A 26,825-nucleotide genomic window follows, 5' to 3' on the forward strand; every position below is an offset into this window, starting at 1 on the left:
AGCAAATTATAGACTTTACTTTTGAAAAGAAAGTAAAAATTCAGCTTCTTTTTCAGTAGGACATGTATCTGCTAAACAACAAAGATGTATTTGTTTATTGTTTGATTTTCCAGCTTGATGGTTAAGCAGGTACTCGGTCGTAGGACTGTTCGAGTAACCGGTTACTAAAATTCTTACGGTTTGATAACGTTATTTTTAACCAATAATCAAAAATAGTCAATCCCTTGGCATCCTCTTTAATGCTAAAGCATTTGATTATGGCAACAGTAATAACGAGAACCTTAACATGGATTCCAACAATGACCGTTGTGCATGTTTTAAAAAAAAACAAATATTTATTTTGCGTTTTCTTTTAAGTTGCTTTTGTTGCTAGAACTTTCATCTGTTTACAAAAAAGTTTGTTTACAGCATTTGTGTAGATAATTGATGTTAAATGGATTGCAGAGCTATTTTTTATATCTTGTGCAAAATGTATTTCCTACGAATGAGCATGAAAGCCGCGTAATTTTTTTTGGTGTGTGTACTAGTTACTTGAAATTTCAAACTTATGAATCAAGTTCGTATGTTGAAATTTCGAGTAAGCCTCTCGAAATTCCAAGTCAGTAAGTCGACATTTTGAGTTCTTCATAAGTCGAAATTTCGAGTTAATAATCGAATTTCAAGTGGACAACAACAACAAACGAATTCGTTTTTAATTTTTTCTACTCGACCCCAATGATCTTCCGTGATTTTTTTAAACACAAAAGATAAGAGTAATGCATTCTTTAGTAAGAGCCACCGTGCCATTACTATCAATCACTATGTACTATATATCAATAAGCCATGTTATACATCACTTTAAATCTAATTTGGCAGATAACATTGCTCTTCGCAAACAAGTGGATACCAGCAGCAATTATGACCCCGTAAACTGGCCCGCGAGTGCAGCGGTGGACGGAGAAACCAATCAACGCGGAAAGTGTGGACATACTAGTGACAATAGTCATTTCACAACCTGGTGGACGGTTAACTTGGGGCAGCCGAGCACAATCAACTACATTACAATATATTACAGGGGTAAGTTAATACACGTAGTATACGCTATTTGCTTTTGCTGAAAGATTAATTTGTAGATGTTAACATAACATAATTAGTCATAATAAGATTTGTAAATTTGCCTTAAAATATATTAATATATGTACCCATTGTTCTACTGACATACCCTTGAAATATAGAAAGAGTCGTGTACATGTGCATCACAAAGTAAATCTGTATTTGTCGGGCGTATACTAATGGTGTGAAAAATAGAATAGACGTTTCACTAAGTGTATTTCTGAGGATGTGTTTTCTGAGGGGGACACGTATGCTGAATGGTGGCGCATTCTGTACATTTCAAGTCGTTTTTTTATTAATCGCGTCTATCATCTGAAGACATATGAGTGTTACGGAAGACAGGCAATGTCTAACAACAGCCGCAGTCTGGACGACATTGTTGTACTACAGCCGCCAGGACCGGTATCTCTGCAATTTTGCACCAAAACGAATGCAATTAACAAATAAAGAACGTTCAGTTGTATTTTCATAGATTAGTTCAACTCCGGTCACTCATCAAAATGTCATTTACCTGTTCTGTTACCTGGGAGCCAAGCCTATTCTTGGCAAGCTAACAGTCACATGCATTGTAAACTTGATCATCATCTTATTATTGCGAAGAGAAATTAATATACAATGTACTTTTTTCATACGAACCTTCCGGATTCGTTTCTCATTGTGTAATATTGATCAACCCATCGTGCCTAATCGCACATTTGTGCGGAGAGAAGCGCACAACGGGGCGAAAGATTGTTTAATCGCACAGTTGTGCGCACCATGTGAGGACGATGTGTGTACGAGGTGTGCACCATGTGCGGACGATGTGTGCAAGCTATTTTTGGTGCGTTGTACGGTCACACTACTATAGTCAACAGGCCACATGATTTCAACAGAAACGAAATAGACTCTGCATCCAGTTAAAAGGCTCGACGACCAGTAATACAACCAGTTCTAACGCGATTGCATCAGCAAGTTGGGCAACAATTGGAAACCTTGTTTGGCTTTGATACTCATAACATGCCATAAACTATAAACTGAAGTTCTCGCAAAATGTATCTGCAGCAGGACGTGTAGATGTAGGATATCAATACATTTTTTACTTATATTCAATGTAACACAAACGTAAAAGTTAAAGGTTGTTAAGGTCAATGTGAGCATTACAATAGCCATTACGATAGGCAATGCCAAGCAAAACATTTGTTTTTATTATTTCACTTGTCTTTGGATTAATTTGGTGGTTGTATAATGGAAAGTTAACGTATTCAATACAATTTCAGAGTGAAATACTACCGAAAACACGAATCGATTATAGATAATAATTCTTTTGTTGACATTGTGTCTGACATATTTATTGAAGATTTATGTTTTCCTTTTATGCAGCTGGTTATGGAAGTAGATTTGCTGGTTACCAGATATTTGTGTCAAACACTACTGACTTGAACAATGGCCAGCTGTGCTACGAAGATGCTAGTACTACAGTTGCAGAGGTAGCAACTGTAAAATCTCATCAGTGTCAACATGTAGCTCAGTACGTGACTATTTACAACTATAGGAACACCCCAACAAAGCGCTATCATTGGTATTCAACATATGCTATATTGGAGCTATGTGAGGTTCTTGTTTTTGGTGAGTAAGAATATTGTGTTTCTATAAAAACCTGCACAATTTTTGACATGCAGAAATCATTTTTTTATTCGTGGAATTACATAATATGATATATATCCTGAAAAGTTAATTAACATGCATTTATCAAACATCGATTTCTACTACAAACTGATGCATGATAGCTGAAAAATGATAAACAAACTTTCGTTCATTAAAATCCCGTTAACGCACTTGAAGATATAATTTACTTTAATAATTATTACCCCGAACAAGTGTATGTTCATAGGAGAAGCATTTCTACCCCATTCCCCAAGCTGCTTAAATTATTGAGGTGCCATACATATTTAATGCTAACTTTGTTTAGAACAAAATGAGTTAATTAAACACTTACTTCCCGTGCTTTCGAAACGTCTTTCTCCTTTGTCAAGCAAAGATTGCAACATTATATATTTAGGTATACATGTACGAAAATATATTAACCGTAATATGAATTAAAATGTATTGATTAATTATCGTTTATAAGGATGCCCAATAAAAATGTATGGACAAGGCAATTGTGCTCTGCCATGTCCGGGGGACTGTTATGGAGGAAATTGCAATGCCGCCAACGGGTCTTGTTTCTGTAAGTTGCTTATATTATCAACATGATATATTTGTGATTGGTAGGTAAATGTAGTAAATATTAATTAGAACTGCCTTTACAAAAAGGTGTTTACTAAAGCAGTCAATTATATAAACATTTCAAAATCGTTTTTTGGGTTTATTTTCGTAATGAAGGTCAATATTTGATATTATTCATTGTCTATTCTTCCTTTCGAGTATAACGTACGGCAGCTGTTTAGTGTCAGCGAGAAGAAAAAAAGTTGTGTCGTATTAACAACATAGCTAGCTCGTAATACATAATAGCTCTTTCGTTATTACGACAATGTAGGAATTATAATGACAAATCTTTTTCATAAGTACGACAGATGTAAAGGAGGTCGATATTATGAGATAATTATATCGTTTTTAGGAGATAATAAGCCGCTCTTACGAGATAGTATTTCGTTATTATATTTATGTTATATATATGTCGTTATTAAGATAACTTTGTGGTACATGTATGACCAGTGTTCGTTAGTAACGGCTTATGAAAATTCAATTTATAAATGACGTTGACGTTGTCCGCAGTGTTTTATTATTATTTAATATGAGTATTCGTGCTTTACTGGGAAGACTCAGCGAGAATAGTAAAAAGTGATATGACTGGTAAGTAATTATTTGTCATATTTTTGTTACTCCGGCAAAATAAAAAATGGTTGTAAACCTCAATTATTTTAACACACGGGTTTTCAATATTGACGTACAAATCGAAATTAACACTTAAAGAGAGAAAAAAATAGATTTTTTATGTGATTGTGTCGATTTCTTTATTATTGTCATTTCAGACTGTTTTCCAGAGAAACATGGCGACAGATGTGAACAGGATTGCGTTTCCAACTGTAAAGACAACCTCTGCGGAAAGGTCTTTGGAGTGTGCACTGGTGAGGACTTCGATAACCGACATTGATTTACACCCTTTCGTGTAAAGTGTAGTAGAGAAAGCATTAGCAATGGGAATAGTGGACACACCTAAATCTTTGTATTAGGTAGTATACGTGAACAACAGAATACGTTAGAAAAGGGGTCAACTGACGGAATATCTGTTAGAGTAGCGAAGGTTCCATGTACAAATGTACCATATGTGGCAATTAATAGCGTACCAGTTAAAAGTAGGTGATAGTTCTGTGATTTTAGGGAACAGGTTGTTCGTATTTGGGTTATTAAGTGGTGCAACTTTATAATTGGGTAAGATAAGTGATAGGATTAAAGTTGAGTATCAGCTTAAATATGTGCATACCTTCAGATGTGTGGCAGGTCAATAAGTAGATGTACATGTGTATCAGGAAAGAACAGAAGCACAGTTTTACATATGTGTAAGGTTGGTTGTTTGTTCGTTTTGTATTATTTTATGGCCCATAGACACTCCTGGAAATGAATACAAACAAAAATATATCAACAGTGAAAAACAAATTGTAAAATATATCAGATTTTAATATAAAACTCAAAAGAGTGTAAATAATCATATTTTGGTTGATTAGAAATTATATCAAATACACTTTTCAAAGGTGATCCATTAAAGAATCTGTCACTTTTTTATTTGAAATTCATCATAAAATGTTTGACTGTAAGTAGCTGATCACATGCATGGCAATAAGGCTGGACTTCTTTACGTAAAATGTAACTATGTATGACGTAGGAATGGCATATGCGCAATCGTGAGAGAGCATGTTCCTCTCTACGGTCTGTCGTACTTGTTAACATGATCCCACGTAAGAATGAATTGTAATAATACCTTTTGGATGTAGGTCAAGAGCAGCTCTAGCAGCCCTATCTCTTTCTAATTTCCATTTATTCCGACATGACCGGGTATCCAAATTATGATCAGGTGGCAGAACACTAAAATCCTGTTAATAAGAAGAGAAATTTTTGAATGAGAATTTTGTTAATGTTCTATGTTTTTAACACTTTGTAGTAGTGATAAGGAGTCAGAGAAGATTATTGCTTTTTTATTTCATTCTTTTTAATTTCATCAAAAGACAGACCAACTGTATTTGCTTTAGCTGTGAAAATAGAGGCGTTATTGGGTAAACTGCAGGATTGGTTTAGCATTGATTAACGTCCTATCAACAGCTAGGGTCATTTAAAGAGATATGTTGCCGACAGCACATGCTGCTGCTGCAACTTTCTCTTCATCCTAAGAACCTTTATTTTATAGAATTGTATGTGAAGGATATCGTGAAATAAACATTGTAAAAAAGAAACCTTGCACTGAACTGGTAGAGTGCGGCGTGAATTTTCATAAGTGTATGTAAGGTAGGAAACATGGCAGAATTATATATTTGTGCATGTTAAGAGAAGTTGGAAAACACGGTAAAAACGTCAATGTCAGTGCAAGGCAAACTACTTTTATTTTATTTTTTAATCTTAATATCTTATCTATTAAAACTTAATAACAATTTATTATCATTTAATAATATTACAGCTGGGCCAATGCCTTTGTAGCTGTGCTCCTTATTGATATGGAACACATTAATTTATTGTAATTTGTACTGCTGATAAGTTTTAACTTATCCATAAAAGTAACTATTTAATAGTTTCATGTGACCTGATTGATCCAGAAAAGGAATTGTTAATCGAAAGGGAAATGGTGTTTATTTTATTATGATTTGTTTTATGTTTTTTCAACCACAATTTTACACTTTACAAACACAAGTAAACGATATATTTTACATTTCAGACTGCATTCCAAGAAAACATGGAGATTTCTGTGATCAGGATTGCTCTTGGAATTGTAACGACAGCAGGTGTTACCAACATAATGGCCACTGTAAAGGTAATGGCAACTAACTTTTAAGGGAGTTTTCTGCTATAGTAATACACTGGTGGGTAAATAACATGTTTTATGTTTCGATATCATTCTTGTAACATCATAATCCCATGCAATTTGGATTCTCAGTATATTAAGAGTTGTTAAAATTTGCAGTTTTCACAAAGCTTAATTGATTTTATCACACACGTCGAGTAAATGCAAGAAAACGTAAACAAAATTTTAAAAGAATCACAAGAAATCTCTTTCAACGAAAACAAAAAGAAATGAAGCACGCAACGGTAAAAAAATAATGTTAAAGATTCCCGCGTGGCAATGCCAAGCATGTGTGCCACGACATTATTATAGCTTTGATAAATCATAACTCCACTCTGTATCAAGACAATGGCCATTTCACGGCTAACACAATCAAGCCGTGGTATGATTTATTTGGCTTGGACACCAAAACAACAATGTTTTTCCTTGTACTGACTAATACAGTGACACGAAAGATAGAAAAAAACAATTAGTCCTTTACACATGATGCATAGTACAAGTGCATAAGCTTCTGTGCGTAAATCTAGTACAATTCTACACCTTACGGAATTTTGTCGACGTTGACATGACTTACATGTATCTCAACCGTTACCGGGGACAATATGACAGCAATAACGTCTTCTTTATTTCAGATGTTATGAACACGTCATATTTTTAATAATGTACCACCTTTTGGGGTATATTTTTATAATCATTCCTCATCTTCTCCATTGAAAACATTCTACTTGCTATAAAGTAAGATCCGAAACACCAAGTCATGACATTAGTATTGCAATCATAGGGATAACGTTGATTTAAATTGCATGACATTGAAACAATTCCTTTTTTTTTTTTACTTTATCAACAAACCAAATGTATGCTGCGTCCATACACTATAACATCATAGACGGCCATGCACTATAACATCATAGACGGCATACACTATAACATCATAGACGTCCATATACTATAACATCATAGACGTCCATACACTATAACATCATAGACGGCAATACACTAACATCATAGACGGCCATACAATATAACATCATAGACGGCAGTACACTATAACATCATAGACGGCCATACACTATAACATCATAGACGGCAATACACTAACATCATAGACGTCCATACACTATAACATCATAGACGGCAATACACTATAACATCTTAGACGGCAATACACTACAACATCATAGACGTCCATACACTATAACATCATAGACGGCAATACACTATAACATCATAGATGGCAATACACTATAACATCATAGACTGCAATACAATATAACATCATGGACGGCCATGCACCACAAAAGTCATAGACGGCAATACACTAACATCATAGACGGCAATACACTATAACATCATAGACGGCCATGCAATATATCATCATAGACGGTCATACACTATAACATCAAAAACGTTCATACACTTTAACATCATAGACGTCCATACACTATAACATCATAGACGGCCATACACTATAACATCATAGACGTCCATACACTTTAACATCATAGACGGCCATGCACCAAAACATCATAGACGGCAATACACTAACATCATAGACGTCCATACACTATAACATCATAGACGTCCATACACTATAACATCATAGACGGCCATACACTATAACATCATAGACGGCCATACAATATAACATCATAGACGGCCATGCACTATAATATCATAGGCAGAATATATCTTACCGAGTTGATTATGATTCTTCCTCGTCTACCGGGGTACTGTTTCGTCCTTCTGTAGGTCTGCCACAATTTGTTTTCAGAATACACCAAGTAATAACAGCGTTTATTTTAGTATTCAATTGATTTGCGTTTATAATTGACGTGCATTTGATTTAAACATGCTGATTATGTACTCAATTACATTTCCTTATTACATTTTACAGGATGCATTTCCGGAAGGTTCGGTGACGTGTGTGAAAATGTTTGCTCTAACAACTGCAAAGACAAAATATGTTTACAGGACAGTGGAAACTGTACCGGTGAGTAAAGGTTACTGGCCAAACCAAACAACACATTTGTATATAACATGTACAGGTATGGCACTAGAAAATACACATAATATATATATCAACACCATACGGTACGTTTATCAACACTACACATAGCCATAATGAGTATAGATCAACAATACACGGTACACGTATTGTGTATACATCGAGACACACAAATGTTTATGTGTGTGTGTGTGAGAGAGAGAGAGAGAGAGAGAGAGAGAGAGAGAGAGAGAGATAGAGAGAGAGAGAGAGAGAGAGACAGACAGACAGACAGACAGACAGACAGACAGAGAGGGGTGCAATTTATCTTTTTATATCAATAAAAATAATAATATACATTATTTTAAAGCGCCCCATCTAGCTAACACAAGCCACTCTAAAGTGCTTTAAAGTACATAGACAAACACTTAATACAATTAGCATATACATCAATCAATACAATTTTTGAGGAATTCGCAGGAGCTGCCTTATCAGGCGCTAACTACTAGTCATATGCCACTTTCCCTTTGTGTGTATGCCTGCGTGTGTGCTGGAGATGTATTGTGTTCTGTTTGTAGTGGGACCGTGCTTCCAACGGCATCATTTATAGTGCCACCTCACTTGCATGCTACAGCACAGATATGGCAACATCCACCCCTGACCAATGTTTACTCCATCTGGGTGGTTGGAGTTGAGTTAGTAGGAGAAAAACACTTTTTCTTAACATCCATGCGTACGACGACTTCGGAAATCGAATCCCAGCCGCCTGCGTAGAAGGCCGAAGTGTTAACCACTCGACCAATCCGCCCATAACATCTTTTCAACATGATATCGTTCACATATTCGCACTACACGGTTCAGATAATGTGATATTGTATAAACCGAACACGGTGATCGTTGTATGTTTATTTACCGACACTATATTGTAGTCAGTAAACAAAATAGCACTTCACCAGGAACACTGTTTCTCCTTCTTGAATAATAAAATAGTCATTACTATTAAAATACCGAAGATAATATGAGTAATTTTGTACCTGATTAGACATCAAATTTTGAAATGTTGTGTTATTGAAACCGCATGTTGTTCCCTTTGTGGTTGTTAACTGATAGAGGGGTCACTTTTTTCGTCGTCTTCGTTGTTGTCGGCCGCTCAAAGTGTCCCGTGTGATAACTCTTGACATAATGTGTTTTTTCACGACACTGCTTTCAAATATTTTAAGTATGAATACCTCACTCAAATTTGAATCGAATAATCCTCTTGACTGGAAGTGGTCATCCTGGTCTTAAATATGTATGTGTCCGTATAAAGATCTTATAACAACTCCTAAAAATGCTTTGATTTCCAAGAAACAACCTGCAAATATTAAGACTGTCAATAACGTTTCAATCTTCATTTGACATGGATTTGAAATTTAAAATTGTCATCCGTAGCCAACTAAGATTTTTCCATATTTAGATACTTCAATCTGTTAAGCATTCATGCACCGTGTCTGAACCGCGGCCACTGATAAATAAATAAGCGAAATTGACCCTGAGCTATTATTTTCGATTAAAACATAATGGGTTGACGCTGCGGAATATCGAACTCTGATTTTACTCTTCTGGTGAAGTCTCATACAGGATATGTATCGTTAATTAAAAATACGGGATATGTGTTACGATTAAATAATCCTGAATTGTATATGTAAAACGAGATTTAAACCGATATATATTTGTCGATTTATTTTGTTGCATGTACCGGTACGTGTCCTTTTGTTATTTCGCTTTTATATTTATCTTATCGCGCCTCCTTTCATTCTCCTGGGGCATGTCTTTAAGTTAAACGGTAAACAGAAGAAAACCTAGACTGGAAAAAGGAAGAATATATCGCCATTTATGATAAATATAAGCATTATTAAGAAAAAGTGGACGTCATACCATAAGTGGACTACACAAAACACAAACAGTACATCTGACGCAACTTTTGGGTACGGATATTCATTGCAATAAAACATAAAATCAAATTAGGAAAAGTCTTTTCAAACTTACCCTATTTAGTACTGCTGACAACCGCTAGTTTATAACGAAAATTAACCATTAACTTAACGACTATGTTGATATTTGAAATACCTGTGTAAATGTGCGCTGTAGTGCTACCGTACAATTCCAAAACGTAAGAGTCATTATGCCATTGACATTGTAAAAGTGTACCACTGTCACTTTCGGCTGTAATGGGGAAAAACGAACAATACAAATTGTAATACAAAAGTACAGAAACGGAGTATAAATGCTTCGTTTATGTACCACACAGAAATGTACCGTGATACGAAAACAAACTATGAAAGCTTCAAAACTGCCTGGACGCCTTTGGCCATTGTATTTTAGGAAATGAGTCTAAAATTTCGGTATTAAATAAAAGGTCGTTACGTTATGCATGCTGCTTGAGTAAACGCCTTTCCTCAATTAAAAACGAAATACAATCGCGTACGGTTATGTATAGGCTCAAACATATAGCCATTATGACGAAAAATTACATGAGTATATCACAGCAAGTTTTACTTCCTCCTTTCTTTTCCTGTTTTCGGCGTTGTTTCCTTCAACTACTCTGGTTAGTCTGTTGTCAGTGTTATGTGACTGGTTGTAATATTGTACTTCCCTTTCAAGGGTATGATATTTCAATGAGATCGCAATTTAAAGTGACCCTTTCAACTATGGACACCGTTTTCATATAGCATAAGCTAAAGGGAGGAAGTAAACCAAAATAAATATCGCTCATGTCATTAATAGGTTTTAACAGCTGCAGGATATCGCTTAGAGAATGGGGGTTTCTGATCGTTTTATTGATTTAATTTTAATATACATATAATGCATTTAGGCATAATGCAATATTCATTGAATCTTGTTTTTTAGGATGCATTCAGGGTAAATACGGTACAAAATGTGAACTGGATTGCAATAACAAATGTAAAGATAACCTTTGCGCAAAGGATGATGGCAATTGTCTTGGTAAGTAATGCTTTTTCTTGTTATACAAGTGTTGTGAAGTATATGTAATTCTACCACAATAGTCAATACGCTGTGTTTTTCCACTCTGAGATGTTTAAACATGCAGATTGTTTGATAAATATGAGTTATACACCACACGTGGTATATGACCTTCCGTAGTTTTGATTGGTCGAGAAGATGAACCTTGACCGGACGACTCTTTAACGCGCTTTTTGCTGCGGGCTGTTTTGTTTCACGTCGTCTGCTGTCAACATCCCGCAAATGTTGGTGACTTTTGTGAGGCTATGCGATCGGAAAAGGGAGTTATTAAGGCAAGATCAAAAGAATATGATACTTAAAGATTTGATCGCTAGTTTCAGGCAAAATTGCTACAGGGGAAATATAGCAAATTCTTTAAAATCCTTCTTCATTTGTAGTATTAAAAGGATTTGTTCCATATTTGGTCTGAAGCGTTCTTGGGTGAAGGGGAACCAATTTTGTATAAACGGTGGGTCTGGCCCCCCTGGATGTTGAGGTTCGGGGCCCAAAAGGGGAAATATAGAAAATTATTTAAAATCCTTCTTCTTCTGTAGGAATGAAAGGATTTGTTCCATATTTAGTCTGAAACATCCTTGGGTGAAGATGAACCAGTTTTGTATAAACCGTGGTTCTCTTACCCTAGACAGGGATATCCATCATTTTACCGGTGTGAGATTTTCTTATCTCGCCCTAGGGTTGAGACAAGCTACACGTGTTCTTTGCACGTTCTCAACAATTGTATGACGTCATAGCAACAATACCATGACGTCAGGACAACAATACAATGACGTCCCGTCGACAATCAACATCGTCTTGCATTGATGTAATGTCTATATAAAATACATAAGAGAGTAAACGGTAAGAGAAAAATAATCATTCACCCCCTTGGGAGTGAGACAGGGGAATCTCAACCTTCGGGGTAATATTCGTAAGCTGTCAAACACTCGGCAAGCCTCGTGTTTGACAACTTAAGAATCTTACCCCTCGGGTTGAGATTACCGTGTCTCACCCCAAGGGGGTGAAAGATTTTATTAATCCCATAACACACTGCCCATAACACACTGCCAACTACAAAGATGAAATTCTATAAACCTAATAGGTTAACTTATATTTTAAACCTAATACAGGTTGCTTTAAACCACCCTTCTGTCGATTATGGTGACCCACACTTGCATCTTAAAGTAGGGTTCGAAATAAAGAAATAATATAACATATTCTGTTCATATGTCACAATCAACTGACAATCTTGATATGTAATGAACTGTTTGAGATTTTGTTTGGTCAAAGCTTTATCTAAATTCATCATCTCCGTGTGACATGTACAAGAAAAACCTTTTCCCTTTCCTAGAATGTAAACATGGATACCATGGTATGGACTGCACACTAGAATGTGAACCTACCTGTAAAATATGCCAACGGGAAGACGGTGAATGTACAGGTAATTAAGTAAATTCACACAGATTATACATTCAACGGAATCATCAAATTATCACTATATATAAAGGATATATTATATATCTAAAGGAGGAATGCCAAACATAATTATTGTAATTATTCAGAGAGAGAAAAAAAATAATGCTGTAATTCTCTGTCGCTGTCTCCTCTCAGTTTCTGTTGTCTTAATACACCAAATTAATGACGATGTGCATTGCTTTGACTCCAAAATATCAAGTCAACTGCTGCATTAATAAATTAGCAAAAATCATGCTCATATTTCCTCTCAAATGCTGCCAATTATTTTAAATAATACAAAATCAGTAAATAATAATATACATTTTATTACAACAGAATGCTTGGATGGTTTATATGGTGGAAACTGCAGTTTGTCTTGTGTCAATTGTGAGCGGTGTTCGAGGGAAACTGGAAAGTGCCTAACTTCCTGCATGCCTGGATACGAAGGAGAATTTTGTCAAATGAGTAAGATGCTATTTCGTAGGTGGCACTTGAATATTCTAGCACGTAAGCTATAAAACCAAATACAGGTAATCTAAGCACTATGTATATTATACATCAGGACAAAGATGTTGACGGCTTGATTGATTTAATTTGAAAATTTCGAAAACGCAATTTTTGAGCAATGCCTGAAAAAGTTTGTTTGGATGATTTTCAATTTGAATTTCAATATTTTTCTAAAATAAAACAAAGTTTCGTGTTAATGTTTTCTTTTTGCTTGGCTAAAATTAGCACGAGATACTAACAAAATAATAATGTATGTCCATCTATTTTAGCAATTTAACGAAGAGAATATAACGATATGATCACGCTTATCAAATTCTACGACCAGAAAATGTTAAAATGCAGAATGATTACTGCATTATTACTGTGTTGGACTTCATGAAAAGCTAATACAGAACCGTGTTTTGCTTTGAAGGCATACAATCACCCCCAGAGGATGATTCTACTGGGACGACAGTTGGCATTGTTGTTGGATTGTTTCTCTTGGTATCTATTATAACCATTGGCGTTTTGTTCGTAATCAGGAGGTATGTATGGCTATTATTTCTTGAAAGAGGGAAGGCAGTCACGTACTTAACTTGAATATTTTCATAACTACATAAAACATACATATTTTCACGTCTCGTTTTCTGTAGACGAATAAAGGAAAACGGTAAATGTGTGGATTTAAACGAGTTTTATACTTGTGTCGGTCTTCGTTTGTACATGTTACTGCAGATAAGTCATTGGATCATTTGATATTTATGTCAGGGTTACAATGTAAGCCTACATTTCCAGTGTTAACTTACACCTTAAATCGACATAAACACTGCAAATCTTCATTTTAAAAACATTAATTAACACTGTGTGTCTACATTATACTCATAAACTACATTTTTATTATAACTTACCTCTTAACTGAAAACTAACAATTTCACTGTAAACAAATGTTTACACTATAATTCTACATTACACTATCAACCAGAATTTTGTAAAACTAAATGTATACAGTAGATTACATTTACACTGTAAACCTACATTAAGGATGTACGCCTATGAGAAGTCAAAAATTTCCTGTATTAAACTTTTTTTCTTATCTTGATTTTTGGAAAAAGGAGATAATGGCATAGTAGAAAATGCTCGTTTTTGTGCTATGATCGGCCAAAGATACCAATTTAACACAATATGTGATTTTAGGTGAATTTTCGGGTTTTGCCCATTTGCACAACAAATTCATACAATTTCTTCCAAGTATGTTATCAGATATGTATGAATGTTTGTAGAATTGATAAAAATATTATTTTCTTTGAAACTATGGAAGTAACATTTCTTAATCTTATTCATTTTACTCAGAAATGCTATTTTAGTTACCCCTACCCCTTTTTTTTAATGAAAAAATGCACATTTTTCACCATTTTTTGCAGATTAAACGCTTGATATAAAAAAAAAAAACTTCATTTAACTTTTTTTAGTATTAAATGAATCAAAAGAAAATGTGTTTCTCTTTCTAAAACAGTCACAAAAATGGGGGGTCTGTGTGCTTCTTTTTTTGTCCCATTATTATTTGTGTTATTTTTCACCTTTTTCGAGGTCAAAAATCAAAAGTGCTTCAGTAACCCTAATATGTAAAAAAGTATATCAATAATATATAACTTTCCATCTATTTGTATATTATTTTAATCATATTGAACATTATAAAATTGTACAGCAAAATTGAACCAGCAACAGTTAAAAATGGTGACACAATGACAATTTAAGTGATCAATCTAGTGTCAAAAAAGGTGAAATTTTGGCCCTTTGTGAAGGCAAGAAATTCACATAAATACACTTTTTCAAAATGGCCGCCAAATTGGTCATTTTTTAAAAATTCTTGTAAACAGACATCTAGGTTTTTTTACATGTTTTTCAGATGTGTGTGTGCTATTATACCTATCTTAATTTGTTAAATATTACATAAACCCGATACACTAGATCAAAACGAGACTTGAACGTGACTGAAACCTCAGAAGAGTACATCCTTAATACAGTTGACTTTCATTTACAATGTAAACGTACATTACACTGTAAACCTGAATTAGTTTAAATTACGACAAAGCTATGTTTTCCAGCTGCTCCTTAATCCAGACACTTTGTCGGGTAACTTAAGTAGCCGGATTATTAGGACTTGATTATATTTATTATTATGTGAACAAATGCGTCGGGTTATGAATTTTAGACGCAGACAGAACTCTTCGAAGGAAGAAGATTCATTGGATGACTTCGGCAGGCGGGAGGTGTCTCGATCATCACGGCTCAACAATGGCTATGGTAATGTCATAAAATCAGACGAGCTATTCTTTCAACTGCATGCTTAAGCTTGATCCTTTTTTTGCGGGGGGATTTTTTGGGGTTTTTTTATTTGGTCATTACATTTTTTTTTATTTTAGAGTCAGATGAACGCACATCAAAACCATTAGCGAATCTCGATAACGTTTACGTCAACGCTGGGAATGTAAACAAAACAGTAGACCCATACGAAGAGGTTTACTGTAATTCAGGTTCTGAGGGTATCGCTATTAGTGACCTGACATCGTTGGTGAAAACAAAGATGTTAAACAAAGCAAAAGCGTTTGAAGATGAATACAAGGTAGATATTATGTACCAAGTTCTTTGTTAAATCGATTTATACACCACATAACTACACAGGTTTTCTTATCAAATTTAGTAAATTAGTTAACTTTTAATCATGCAAATATAGTTAAATAATAGGTAAGCTTTGTTCTATAGTAGTACGTTATCATTCTTTAACGAATATCGATATAATGTTTAAGAATATCACACGTCTATATATATCCTCGAAATTCCGGAGGTTACACTCACTTAAGTTGAAAACCCATGGATTATGTCATGACAAAATCGAAAGTGTTTAATTTTCGATATCATAGTTTCATGTAGATACCTCTTTGAAGGATACAGAGAAGTGACACCCGACTTCAAATCCGGTCAATTTTACCGTTACGCTGCCATGCGATCCTTTTGATGCGCATTGAAGGCTTAAACTGGTCAACTTGTATCATGTGCAAGGAAGCACGTACAGAACCTTCAATTTTGCCATGACATATTTCAGGGTGACAAAATATCTGGAATTTCAAGGATACAAAGATACTCCTTATCTACTGTCGTAGATAATCTGATGTTTTAGTATAGTATAACTACAATTAAGGTATACATGAATATAACCTCTAATTATACGTCTTAGTCACTTCGTAGATCATACGTGGCTGTGTAATTGCATAAGTATGTAACTCCGACAGTTTATGAAATAAAACCTTTTTTAATCAATTAACAGTAATATATTTTCATTTGCATGCTTTGTTCAGTCGCTACCATCAGGGGATTTGTATGAACATAAAGTTGGGATGATGACCGAAAACAAACCAAAAAACAGATTTAAGTCCACGTTTCCATGTAAGTAACACTCAAGACCCACACCATTTCATACAAGCTCCTATATTATCATACTTCGGCTATTTAACAGCATGTTCTGATTCGATTGAGCTGATTCAACCACGTGATATTTGATCGTCGTGTTTTTCTTGTTCTCGAGTTTCGCGGTCATGATTACCTCATTTTCAACCTCGCTAAAACTAAAGAGTAAGAAGTATCGCCTTGTATTTCCAAGTAAGTGAAATAGAGGACAACAATGGTAAGTACACCGGATAATATTGGCTGTCGTGCGATAATTTCGTTTTGATTTAATGCATTATTTAGTGGCCTTACAGTGTTAAATATGTCACATTATCCATTTTGTTATATTTTACAGATGACCATTCACGAGTAGTCCTTGACAAACAGGACAAAGATCCACACTCGGACTACATTAATGCAAGCTATATCGATGTTTGTGATTTTATTTTCTATTATACTTCTGTATTTCTATATTAATTAAATGAACTATATATTTTCATTATCACAAACTTTAGTTCTCTTCTCGGAATGTCCATAATTTTGCCACCAGAAATTATGGACATTCTATACAGCCTAGCTAATTTTAAACAACAAAGTATTTTAATTTTAAATGTTCCCAGCTTGTTTTAAATATCTTATTTGACTTTGTATTATTCTGCCTACTTTATCTATATCAGGGTCTCAGATTTCGGATTACGTGTATTGCCTGATATATTATTTTTAATATATACTAACTGTACTCGTCATGTCATTTACAGTTGATTTATAGCATTGTAAGATAAATTGATACTATTAGTGTAATGCTGCAGATGTTGAAACCAAAATGTGGTTTACAGAATGAATTCATAAGGTGATGTTTCGTACACGTACAGTTAATTTACTTTTCAGAGTGTCACGCTACCTGCTGAGTATATAGCAACACAAGGTAAACTAAATTATGATTCCACACCTTAATAATTGAAGAAATACATTCAAAGCTCAGCAGTGTCCCATTGCAAAAAATGAATTGTTTTAATACAAAAACACTACAGTTTGACAATGATCCAAAACAATTGTTTTCTAAATTATCTCGCCCGCAGGACCAACAAACAAAACCGTAGATGATCTGTGGCGTATGATCTGGCAACTGAAAACTGGCAAAATCGTAATGCTGACTAATCTGTCTGAGGGACCAAAGGTAAAGACATTACGATGAACTTTCACAATTTGTACTGATACTTGTTCAGTCATAAACTTCCACTTGAAGATAGCCTAGCTCATTTTAAACAACAATTAATATCGCATAAATATCACAGCGATAAGCGTCGAAAGTATATAAGACATTCTTATTAATTAGTAACATATGATTTCACATATACAGTGTTATCACGCTACACTCATACTTACACATTATATATTTCGATGTCAGAAAAAGTGTGTGAAATACTGGCCGGATGAGGGGGAACCGATGTCTACAAAACATTTCGAGATCGTCTTAGACAGAGAAAGGGTCTACGCCTTCTATGTGATCCGGGATATCATTCTCACAGAAAAAAAAGGTAATTTTAGTACGAGGTTTTCTTCCCCAGACTTATTAGAATATGTTTAGGAAATTCACTCATCCAATCGTACTACTTTATGTAATTCCAGTTTATCATTCCTGTTTATGAGTTGAACATATCATGTAGGACCAAATATTTCACATCACTCTATTGTGAATAATAAAAGACCCATAATTATAGCTTTACCATATAACGCTAAACAAAAGAAAAAGACATTTTAGAACAATTAACACGGCAAGAAATATTCTTTGCATCTGCCTTTCTCAAAGTCCTTGAATTCAATCATCCTAGTATAAAGGAGTTAATGAATCAACGTCACCTGTACAAAATATGTTTTATATAAAAATAACTATATTTTCAGACCAAATCTGTGCGACAAGTACACCAGTTTCACTACACCACGTGGCCAGACCACGGAACCCCAAACCCCAATGAACTTGTCGTGTTCCATCGTCGAATGAAGCTTTACAAGAATTCCTTACCAGGAAAGATGGTTGTCCATTGCAGGTGCCCTTTGTTCATTTTGCTTTGACCGTAGGGTTTGTCCTGAAAACGGAATTTTAGTTTGTTTCATTTGTAACAGAGAAAAATAATGAATGATGACTTAGGACAGTGAAAATAATGACTTATTATTGTCTACATAACACAGTTTCTTGCAACAACCGATCATTTTTTCTTAAACCATTTGCATAAGATTTGTATATGCACTGTCGTCTTTCCTTGTGGTTGAAGTGTAAAATAAGTTTGTATCAGTTTTTTTTGATAATGGTTCTTGAATTATTTATTACTCACATTGATTGGCACGGGTATCACTAAACAATGACATTCACAATAGCGTGTTTAGCAATATATAATCTTCTTATATAGTTCTAGTATCCTAACTGTGATCATTTGACTTACAGTGCCGGTATCGGGCGAACAGGAACGTTCATTGCGCTGGATGCTTTGTTGGATTACGGCAAAGAATCTGGAATGGTCGACATCATAGGTTACATTAGAACCATGAGGAAGGACAGGGTCAATATGGTTCAAACCATTGTAAGTCGTAAAAATTACAAAAAACTACCAATTCATTTTTTGTGCATATTAATAATTAATGCAAGGCATTGAATTAACTAATTTTCTCATATATTCAGAATCATGGGTGATCTCTTCATCTCAGATACAATCGAACCACCATTAAGATGATCATTCGATTATTTAAAAATAAAATAACGAAAATGCAGATAACACTTTTGATTTTTAAGTGACGAATGGTTCGAAGTTGTATTCAAATACCATTGTTGCATTTAGGATCAGTATATTGGTCTGCACAACATCCTGATTGAGGCGTTTGACATGCCAGACACCCTTATACCAAGAGTGGAGTACCATGCAGCACTGAACAGACTGTCGGATGATATCCCAGTAAACCAAACGAATTTATGGCAGGAACACCAGGTAACAGTTGTATATGTTATCAAACATCTGAGTTGTATATGTTATCAAACATATGATTGTATATATTGGGCAGTTTAAGGTAAAGGGTACCAACAAGTTAAGCTATATCCTTACTACTGTGAAATATTTGCTTTAGTTTTCGCAAGAAATATTCCATATAAATCAAATATTGCCTTACATTCTACAGCATTTCAAATTTAAATGATTGGAAATAAAAAATTAGCAAAACGCTTGGGGTCGAACTCGGTGTTCTTTACATTGCTAAGCCTACACTTTCCAAATGTTGCAACACAGAAGCCCATCATCTTGACAGGGGTAGTAACTCTTATTAAGAAAAGCTCCATGTAACTGCAACAATTTTTATACAGAAAGGAGATTACTCTAAGTTAAAACAAAATCGGAATAGAACCCTTCATCACAATTGTAAATGATCCTGTAGTACCTTTTACACTAATCACATTATTATAATTCAAAATGTTATATTTCAATGTTTATCTTTATTATGTGTATTCTAAATCCATTTCCTTACTTATATCTCAAAAATACCTGTGTGGAGTCACTGAGCTGTGTCTTGAATTGAAAGCATTTTTCTGGCTTATTAGCCCTTTTACCATAAACGAGCAACATCGTTTACACACTTTTTTGTAAGTGAATACCGCGAAGTAATTTCGATCACTGGAAAGTCAGCTACTCCACTGCCCTAGCGGTAAAGCTTTGTTTTATATAAATACGATTTTGCAACTTGTCCGGGAATATTTTTCAAAACTCTTTTCTTTCTCCCAAACAAGACACGATCTTAAATTGTTTTTGCACAACATCACTTTTAGAGGGAGATTACTATTCAATGCCTGCAAACATTAGACAAGTGTTAAAACTCTGTACTTTAAAACGACTTTTCAATATTGAAATCTGTATACTAATATGAACATATACACTGATTTTTCCTGACAACTTGTATTTATTTATTTCAGAAAATGAACAACCAACACTATTTTTACATGTTTTATGCTTAAATATACCAGTTGTTTGGTAATTGTTGCACAAATTATGTCCCAATTCTCCTTCGCCAAATGTTAAGTAAAATCTAAAACAAAATACACCACAAAATCAACAAACAATGGCAAGATTAGAACTCAAAGTTGATCGAAAAAGGGAGGTATAGTTGCCTCTCATGACCTGCTATATTATACGATAAATAAGTACACGCTATTTAAATATTTCAAAATCTTATCATGATAGCGAAAATCAAATACAGTCAGCGTAAATCAAAGTGTATCCTGTCAAACAATGATCTATCTAAGTAATGCATCCTCAAAACATTGTTTTGCAAAGAAACCAACTCATCAGTATATCTTATTGTATAATTAACGTGAAACAAATCTGACGTTTTTAGTTGTTGCAAACTTTGAAGCCAACATATACCAAAGTCGACTATAAAGCAGCACTCCTTCCCGTCAACCGCAACAAGAACAAGGATCCGAATGTCTTAGCAAGTAAGCTGTTTATACAGTTGTATAAATACTTATATATATTGTTTACATACATAGTAAGCACGTATCGTTTCATTTATGAACAAACATTCGATAACATGACTATTTTGTATATTTCTTTTTGTACGTTTTTTTTATATTTATATCATTTAATTGATTTATCCATTTATTGATATTTATGCAGTCTATATCATTGTTTTTTGCTTACAGTTGACAAATTCAGAGCATACCTGACGTCATCATTATCCGACAGAACAGATTATATCAACGCTGTGGCTGTTCCTGTGAATATTTTTTATTATTACCTTTCCAAAACGTCAGTGTTAAAAGATGTTGAAAGCCATAGTTATACATGACCTTTCATTATTGGCTGCGTTTATATTTGCAAAATATAAATATTATCATGAATGTGTTATTGTGTGCAAGATACAAGGATTCGTAGTCGTATTTTGAAATATATGATGATTTGTAGCTTATGAGAAATCAAATGACCTAATTATGTTTTCTTTAGTCTTACACGTCCAGAACCGGTTACATCATTACCCAGAGTCCTTTAGATGACACCATCGTCGATGTTTTGACAATGATAATGGACAACCAATGCGATACCATTGTTATCATTGAAAAAGACCCCGTCGTAAGTTTACAAGCTTGAAATCTTATTGAAATTATTACAAAATGAATACCGATATTAAAAAAAATCTTGATAATTGCATTACATTTTATAACAAATCTACAATGTTTTTCAATGTTTAATTATGTAGTATGCATCGTTAAAAACAACGACATGCAAATTTTAACTATATTGAATAATGTTTATTGTTATTTTGTCACATTTAATTTACTTGCTTAATTATGAATCATTATAATAATCAACTGATTGTTTCATAGAAATGGTTGCCAGAGGAAGGAAAAGATAGCTCAATTGGAAAATTCACACTGAAACATTTAGGAGGCTCTTCAAATCTGGCTCATATCGATTTGATAGATATTGCGATCTCAAACCAGGTAGGACTTGAAAGCGAGCATTGTGGAGATTATTTTACAACTAAAATAAAACTCATCCATGAACATATTCACGTCCATGTGAAACCACCCATGTCAACCTTGTCATGTTTTGGTGGTGTTACCTCTACATTGGCGCAGTACTCTGAAAGCACATATTTGTTGGAGTAAACTTGATAAAAAAAACATATGTTTGAATATCATTGTTACTAGAAACGCAGTCTGATAATATCTGCACCACAATAAGCTGAAAATAGACATTTTTGTATGTTATTTAATTAATTTGTTAATGACTGAATCAATTAAAAACTGTTTAAATGGCTTCCTTGAAAGTACGTCTTTTGAATGAACGTTTTAATGACGTAACAATATGATTCCAGAGTCATAAATATGACACCAAAGTTCGGGTATTTCGAATGACTGGTTGGGATAGAGACGTATCAGTTCCGCCAGATTCATCGGCACTTCTTCAGCTTCTAGAACTTGTAGACAGCAGACGGAAGTCACATGACTCGAAAACGACTGTAGTCATGTGCCGGTATGTAGCGAAGGTCACACAAAATGTCCACTGCTCCCAATGACCCAGTTGTTCTGACTCAAACAAGCATTGCTCTTTCCATTTTCGCCTCTACCTTTTTTATTTCTTTAATATCCATTTCAACAATTTTATCGGTAAACATTCGTCTTAATTTACATCAGTGAATTTGAATTAAACAAATACAAATTAAGAAAGTTTATGTTTACTCAATTGTCTTAAACAACAAATGACAACACGTTAATCGTTTTATACATCAGGAAACACGTATAGAAATTAATGTAATCAATAAAAATTGTAAGATGGAAAACAAAATATACTTTATTATAACTTACAAAATATATTATAATACAAAAGTCAGAAAAAAGCGTTTAGATAATAATGAGCTTTGTATGGAATGCAATATACATTTTTCAATTAAATAAACACATCTTTCGTTTTTGGTAACATTAAGTATGTTTCGGTGAAGGTAAATAACATCAATATTTGACATATTTCAGGGACGGATATACACAGAGTGGGCTTTTCTGCTGTGTCAGCAATGCTAGAGACCAGATGAAGATTGACGAGGAAGTCGATATGTTTCAGATTTCTCGACAAGTTCTTGTCAGACGTCCGGAATGCATCACAAGTGTTGTGAGTACAAATCAAGTAGATTCGATGTACGACATCATTTTGTATTTTAAATTTGTGATAAGTCCCTTGATGAGCTACTGGTTTCAAACGTTTAATTTTCAAACGATAAGTATATACCAATATATTGTGTACAAATACAATGATAGAAACGTATAAACTACCTCCAAGTATTTCTTATATGCAGCGACAATGCAGGGTTTATCTTTTCTTGAAATGGTTGAATTATTGTTTTCGTAACAATGAGCAATTCATTTACACGTATTTATCAGAAATACATTTGTTTTTGAAATTATATATGTATATTTATACATTGTTGATATCGATGGCATTAAGTAAAATATATTTATTAACAAAATGATTTGTAGGACCAGTACAAGTGTTGTTACAACCTAGTCAAAGAGTACTTGGACACCACAGACGTGTATGTCAACTGACAGAGGACTATACCAGTATAATACAAACTGATCAGTGGCTACCTGGAACACAGAAGTGTAAATGTTATACAAACTTATCAAGAATTAAAAGGAAAGTGCATTTATTGGTTTTGCCTGTTGCCCAATTCCTTTTGTATCCGAAAAAACCCCGTTGATATTGATTTAAACATATTTTACTTGTCATTCAACAAAAAGGATTAGGCACAAGTTATCTCAACTTAGAAACGCCCTCTTCGTTGATATGCATATGGAATAAAACTGTAGGAGTAAACCAGTACTATTAACACGTGTTAAAGACTTACATAGACAAAGTTCCAGGACCAGTAGGGCTGCTACATCATACTCAAGGAAATGTATGAGTAATTAATGTGTGCATACTGTATAGTGTAGAGGGAGGTAAAACCTAGAACACATAGTTGTTGAAGTAGATCTGTCTGCATCTACATGCAACTGATACAATTAACGGCCCGTCTGATGTGGTTTGGAAATGTATTCTAACGTTTTCCCTGATCCTTAAACACAAGAGAAGTATTATTAAAAGTACTGAATTTCAGCGGGATCCCGTCTTTAGAAGATTTCTAGGGATTGGTAAACTATATATCAACTTTGTACAATGAAAGTCCTTACACAGGAGAAGTTTTATTGGTTCTCTTACGTTGATTTAACATTCCGTTTCAACTTTTCATGATTTGTGCATAACATCTTGTTTTCCTGAAACGATCATTTTGCATAATTTATTATCACGAGCCTTATTTGAAACGCATAACTAAACATAATGAAGATTCCAATGTGTTATGTGATGCGAAACAAATACAACGTTTTGTCTTTCTTGTTTTACTCCAAGGCCCATACCAGTTGCACCCTTAGTTTTGTCATCAAATGTCTGTCATATCACCATCAAGGTATACTATTATCAAATCATGAACATATAGAGGATATAAGTTACATCTCATATTGTTTTCATATCACCGACGATCGACCAAATCCAGTCTGCTACAAGTGTAAGGCAAAGCTGTCCAAACTAAGCTAATAACACGAAAGTTAGAGATACATGTACTCCTTTCTGTAATTATTTTGACATAAGACTTTCATAATTGATGTTTTTTTCTTGATTTGATGGGAAAGCAAGTTTATTGTATTATGCAGACGTATCCAAATTTCGTAAAATAACACTAAATAAAAACAGTTTTTACACACAAGAAACTATTTATTTATTTTTATAAAAGAAGGAGACCGTTCAATTGTGTTAGGCCTTAGACATTAATACTGTCATATACGTCCCCGGTAACATTTATTCGTTCATTAATCAAACGATATTCGAGTATAATATCAAAGTTTTATTTTCCACAAACAATGTACGTATCAAACGTATCGCAACGTTTTCAAGACCGACTGGTCCCTTTGTCAAGCTGTGACTCTTATTGAAGATGTTCGAATATAGTTTTTAGATAGGTAATACCAGGCATACGGGTTATTTCGTAGACATAGCTTAGACATACACTATTCAGAATATGTTTCATATTAATTTTAATTTAATATTGGAATGCTTTCTTTTAAAATTATGTATAAAAACAGCTTGTCTCTTTGTCTTGTTTTAATTCAACCATTTAAACTCGATTTCCTAATCTCCATGTAATGAGTACATCAATTTGAACATACGACTAAAATAACCTAAATAAGTTGTATATAGAAACTGGATAGGATAATTAAAGTGAAAGAAGGAAACAACATATATTGACGCAATTTTTTTTAAGTTTCATCGTCTAGCTCCTGACTATTTTTCCAAGCTTGTACTTCCTAGCATGTCTGAAATGCATAACTACAGCACTAGGCATGGTAACGATCTTACATGTATCAGATCTTACAGGTATCAGATCTTACATTATAAAATCTTACAGGTATCAGATCTTACATTATAAAATCTTACATGTATCAGATCTTACATGTATCAGATTTTACAGGTATCAGATCGTACAGGTATCAGATCTAACAGGTATCAGGTCTTAAAGGTATCAGATCTTACAGGTACCAGATCTAACAGGTATCAGATCTTACAGGTATCAGATCTTAAAGGTACCAGATCTTACAGATATCAAATCTTACAGGTATCAGATCTATCGAGATTCGTTTTATTCCTCCGCTGTCCAACTTCAAAGCCTATCTCGACCAAAACTCTAGGGGCGTTCCCCTGAATATTATTCTGTAGGATCGAGACAATGTAAAATATATCATACTAGACTACGTGTCCGATGCAGTTTTTTAAAACGTCATCTTTTTGAAAGAAATCTTGTAGATAATCCCCTATGTTCATGTGGACATTTTGTAGAAAACAGTTCCCTCTATTCTTTTTTTGTAAACTTAACCACCCATCCAACCGCATAAAACGCCATCAGTTATTCTTTTTTTTGTCCCAAATATCATGTTCTATTTATTTTAAATAACAAACCGTAATACCCCTAATTATCTGTTTGAAAACATTGAACCTCATATTATAAACAATGACTCATGATATTCGACATCAACGTATATCTCAAACACCCATTTGCAGAACTAGCATAAATTTTAACAGTTTCTTTCCTAGTATGATGTCTTGGTGGAATACATGTAGACCCGATTGTAATTACAATGTATTATAATTTGAGGTCAGTAAGTGAACTTAAAAAGCAACTCGTCCATCATGCCATTCTTCCTTATGCTGAGGATACGTGTACACATGCTTTTAAATATGGAGGGACTAGATCTTTTAACGTCATTTTATGTCAACTTAGAAACCATGCAAGTCAATCAAATTCTGATTTCCTTACTAATAGCCCATCCTGTATATGTGGCAACCATGACGAAGATGTGGATCACTTCTCTATATTCTGCCCTATGTATATAATCCAAAGAGAAAAACCTATTATAGTCTCTGTCTCATTTGCAGCTTGACATTCAACTAAACTTACATTTAAATCTCGACTTAAACCTAATTGAACATTTAGTAAATAATATTAATATACTAACTAGGGGAAGTAACCACCTTAGTCATGATCCTAATTCTGCTATTTGTGTCTGTGTTCAGAAATATATTGAGTCTACTAACAGGCTTTGAAATAACTGTTAATTTTAGTCCCAATGTGTATGTATACATGTCTATATGAATACATGTCTATATGAATACTCCTTCAACACGGCTCCTGCTCTGGATTATTTTAGTGCTGCCCGGTTATAATTGTTATCTGGAGTAGGAGTGGTGATGGAGGACTAGTTGGTGT

The 26,825-nt window shown here is 34.1% G+C and overlaps 1 protein-coding gene across 1 annotated transcript; it reads left to right on the forward strand.

The window, feature by feature from the left end:
* Positions 1 to 855: 855 nt before the first annotated feature.
* On the forward strand, positions 856 to 26,825 carry LOC110463313 (receptor-type tyrosine-protein phosphatase T-like; the record flags this gene model as incomplete). Its single annotated transcript, XM_021517820.1, has 27 exons — positions 856 to 1,056; positions 2,452 to 2,697; positions 3,200 to 3,298; positions 4,104 to 4,199; positions 5,996 to 6,091; positions 8,016 to 8,111; positions 10,995 to 11,090; positions 12,457 to 12,546; positions 12,897 to 13,025; positions 13,480 to 13,591; positions 15,259 to 15,350; positions 15,470 to 15,669; positions 16,403 to 16,490; positions 16,846 to 16,922; positions 17,379 to 17,415; positions 17,570 to 17,667; positions 17,899 to 18,025; positions 18,391 to 18,538; positions 18,934 to 19,069; positions 19,325 to 19,471; positions 20,865 to 20,964; positions 21,172 to 21,245; positions 21,473 to 21,598; positions 21,853 to 21,969; positions 22,347 to 22,504; positions 23,002 to 23,137; positions 23,503 to 26,825. Coding segments are annotated over 27 exons (3,191 nt in total), but the record flags the coding sequence as incomplete, so codon positions are not given.

Source organism: Mizuhopecten yessoensis, unplaced genomic scaffold (assembly GCF_002113885.1).
Source record: "Mizuhopecten yessoensis strain PY_sf001 unplaced genomic scaffold, ASM211388v2 scaffold10885, whole genome shotgun sequence".
In the NCBI taxonomy this organism is placed as follows: domain Eukaryota; kingdom Metazoa; phylum Mollusca; class Bivalvia; order Pectinida; family Pectinidae; genus Mizuhopecten; species Mizuhopecten yessoensis.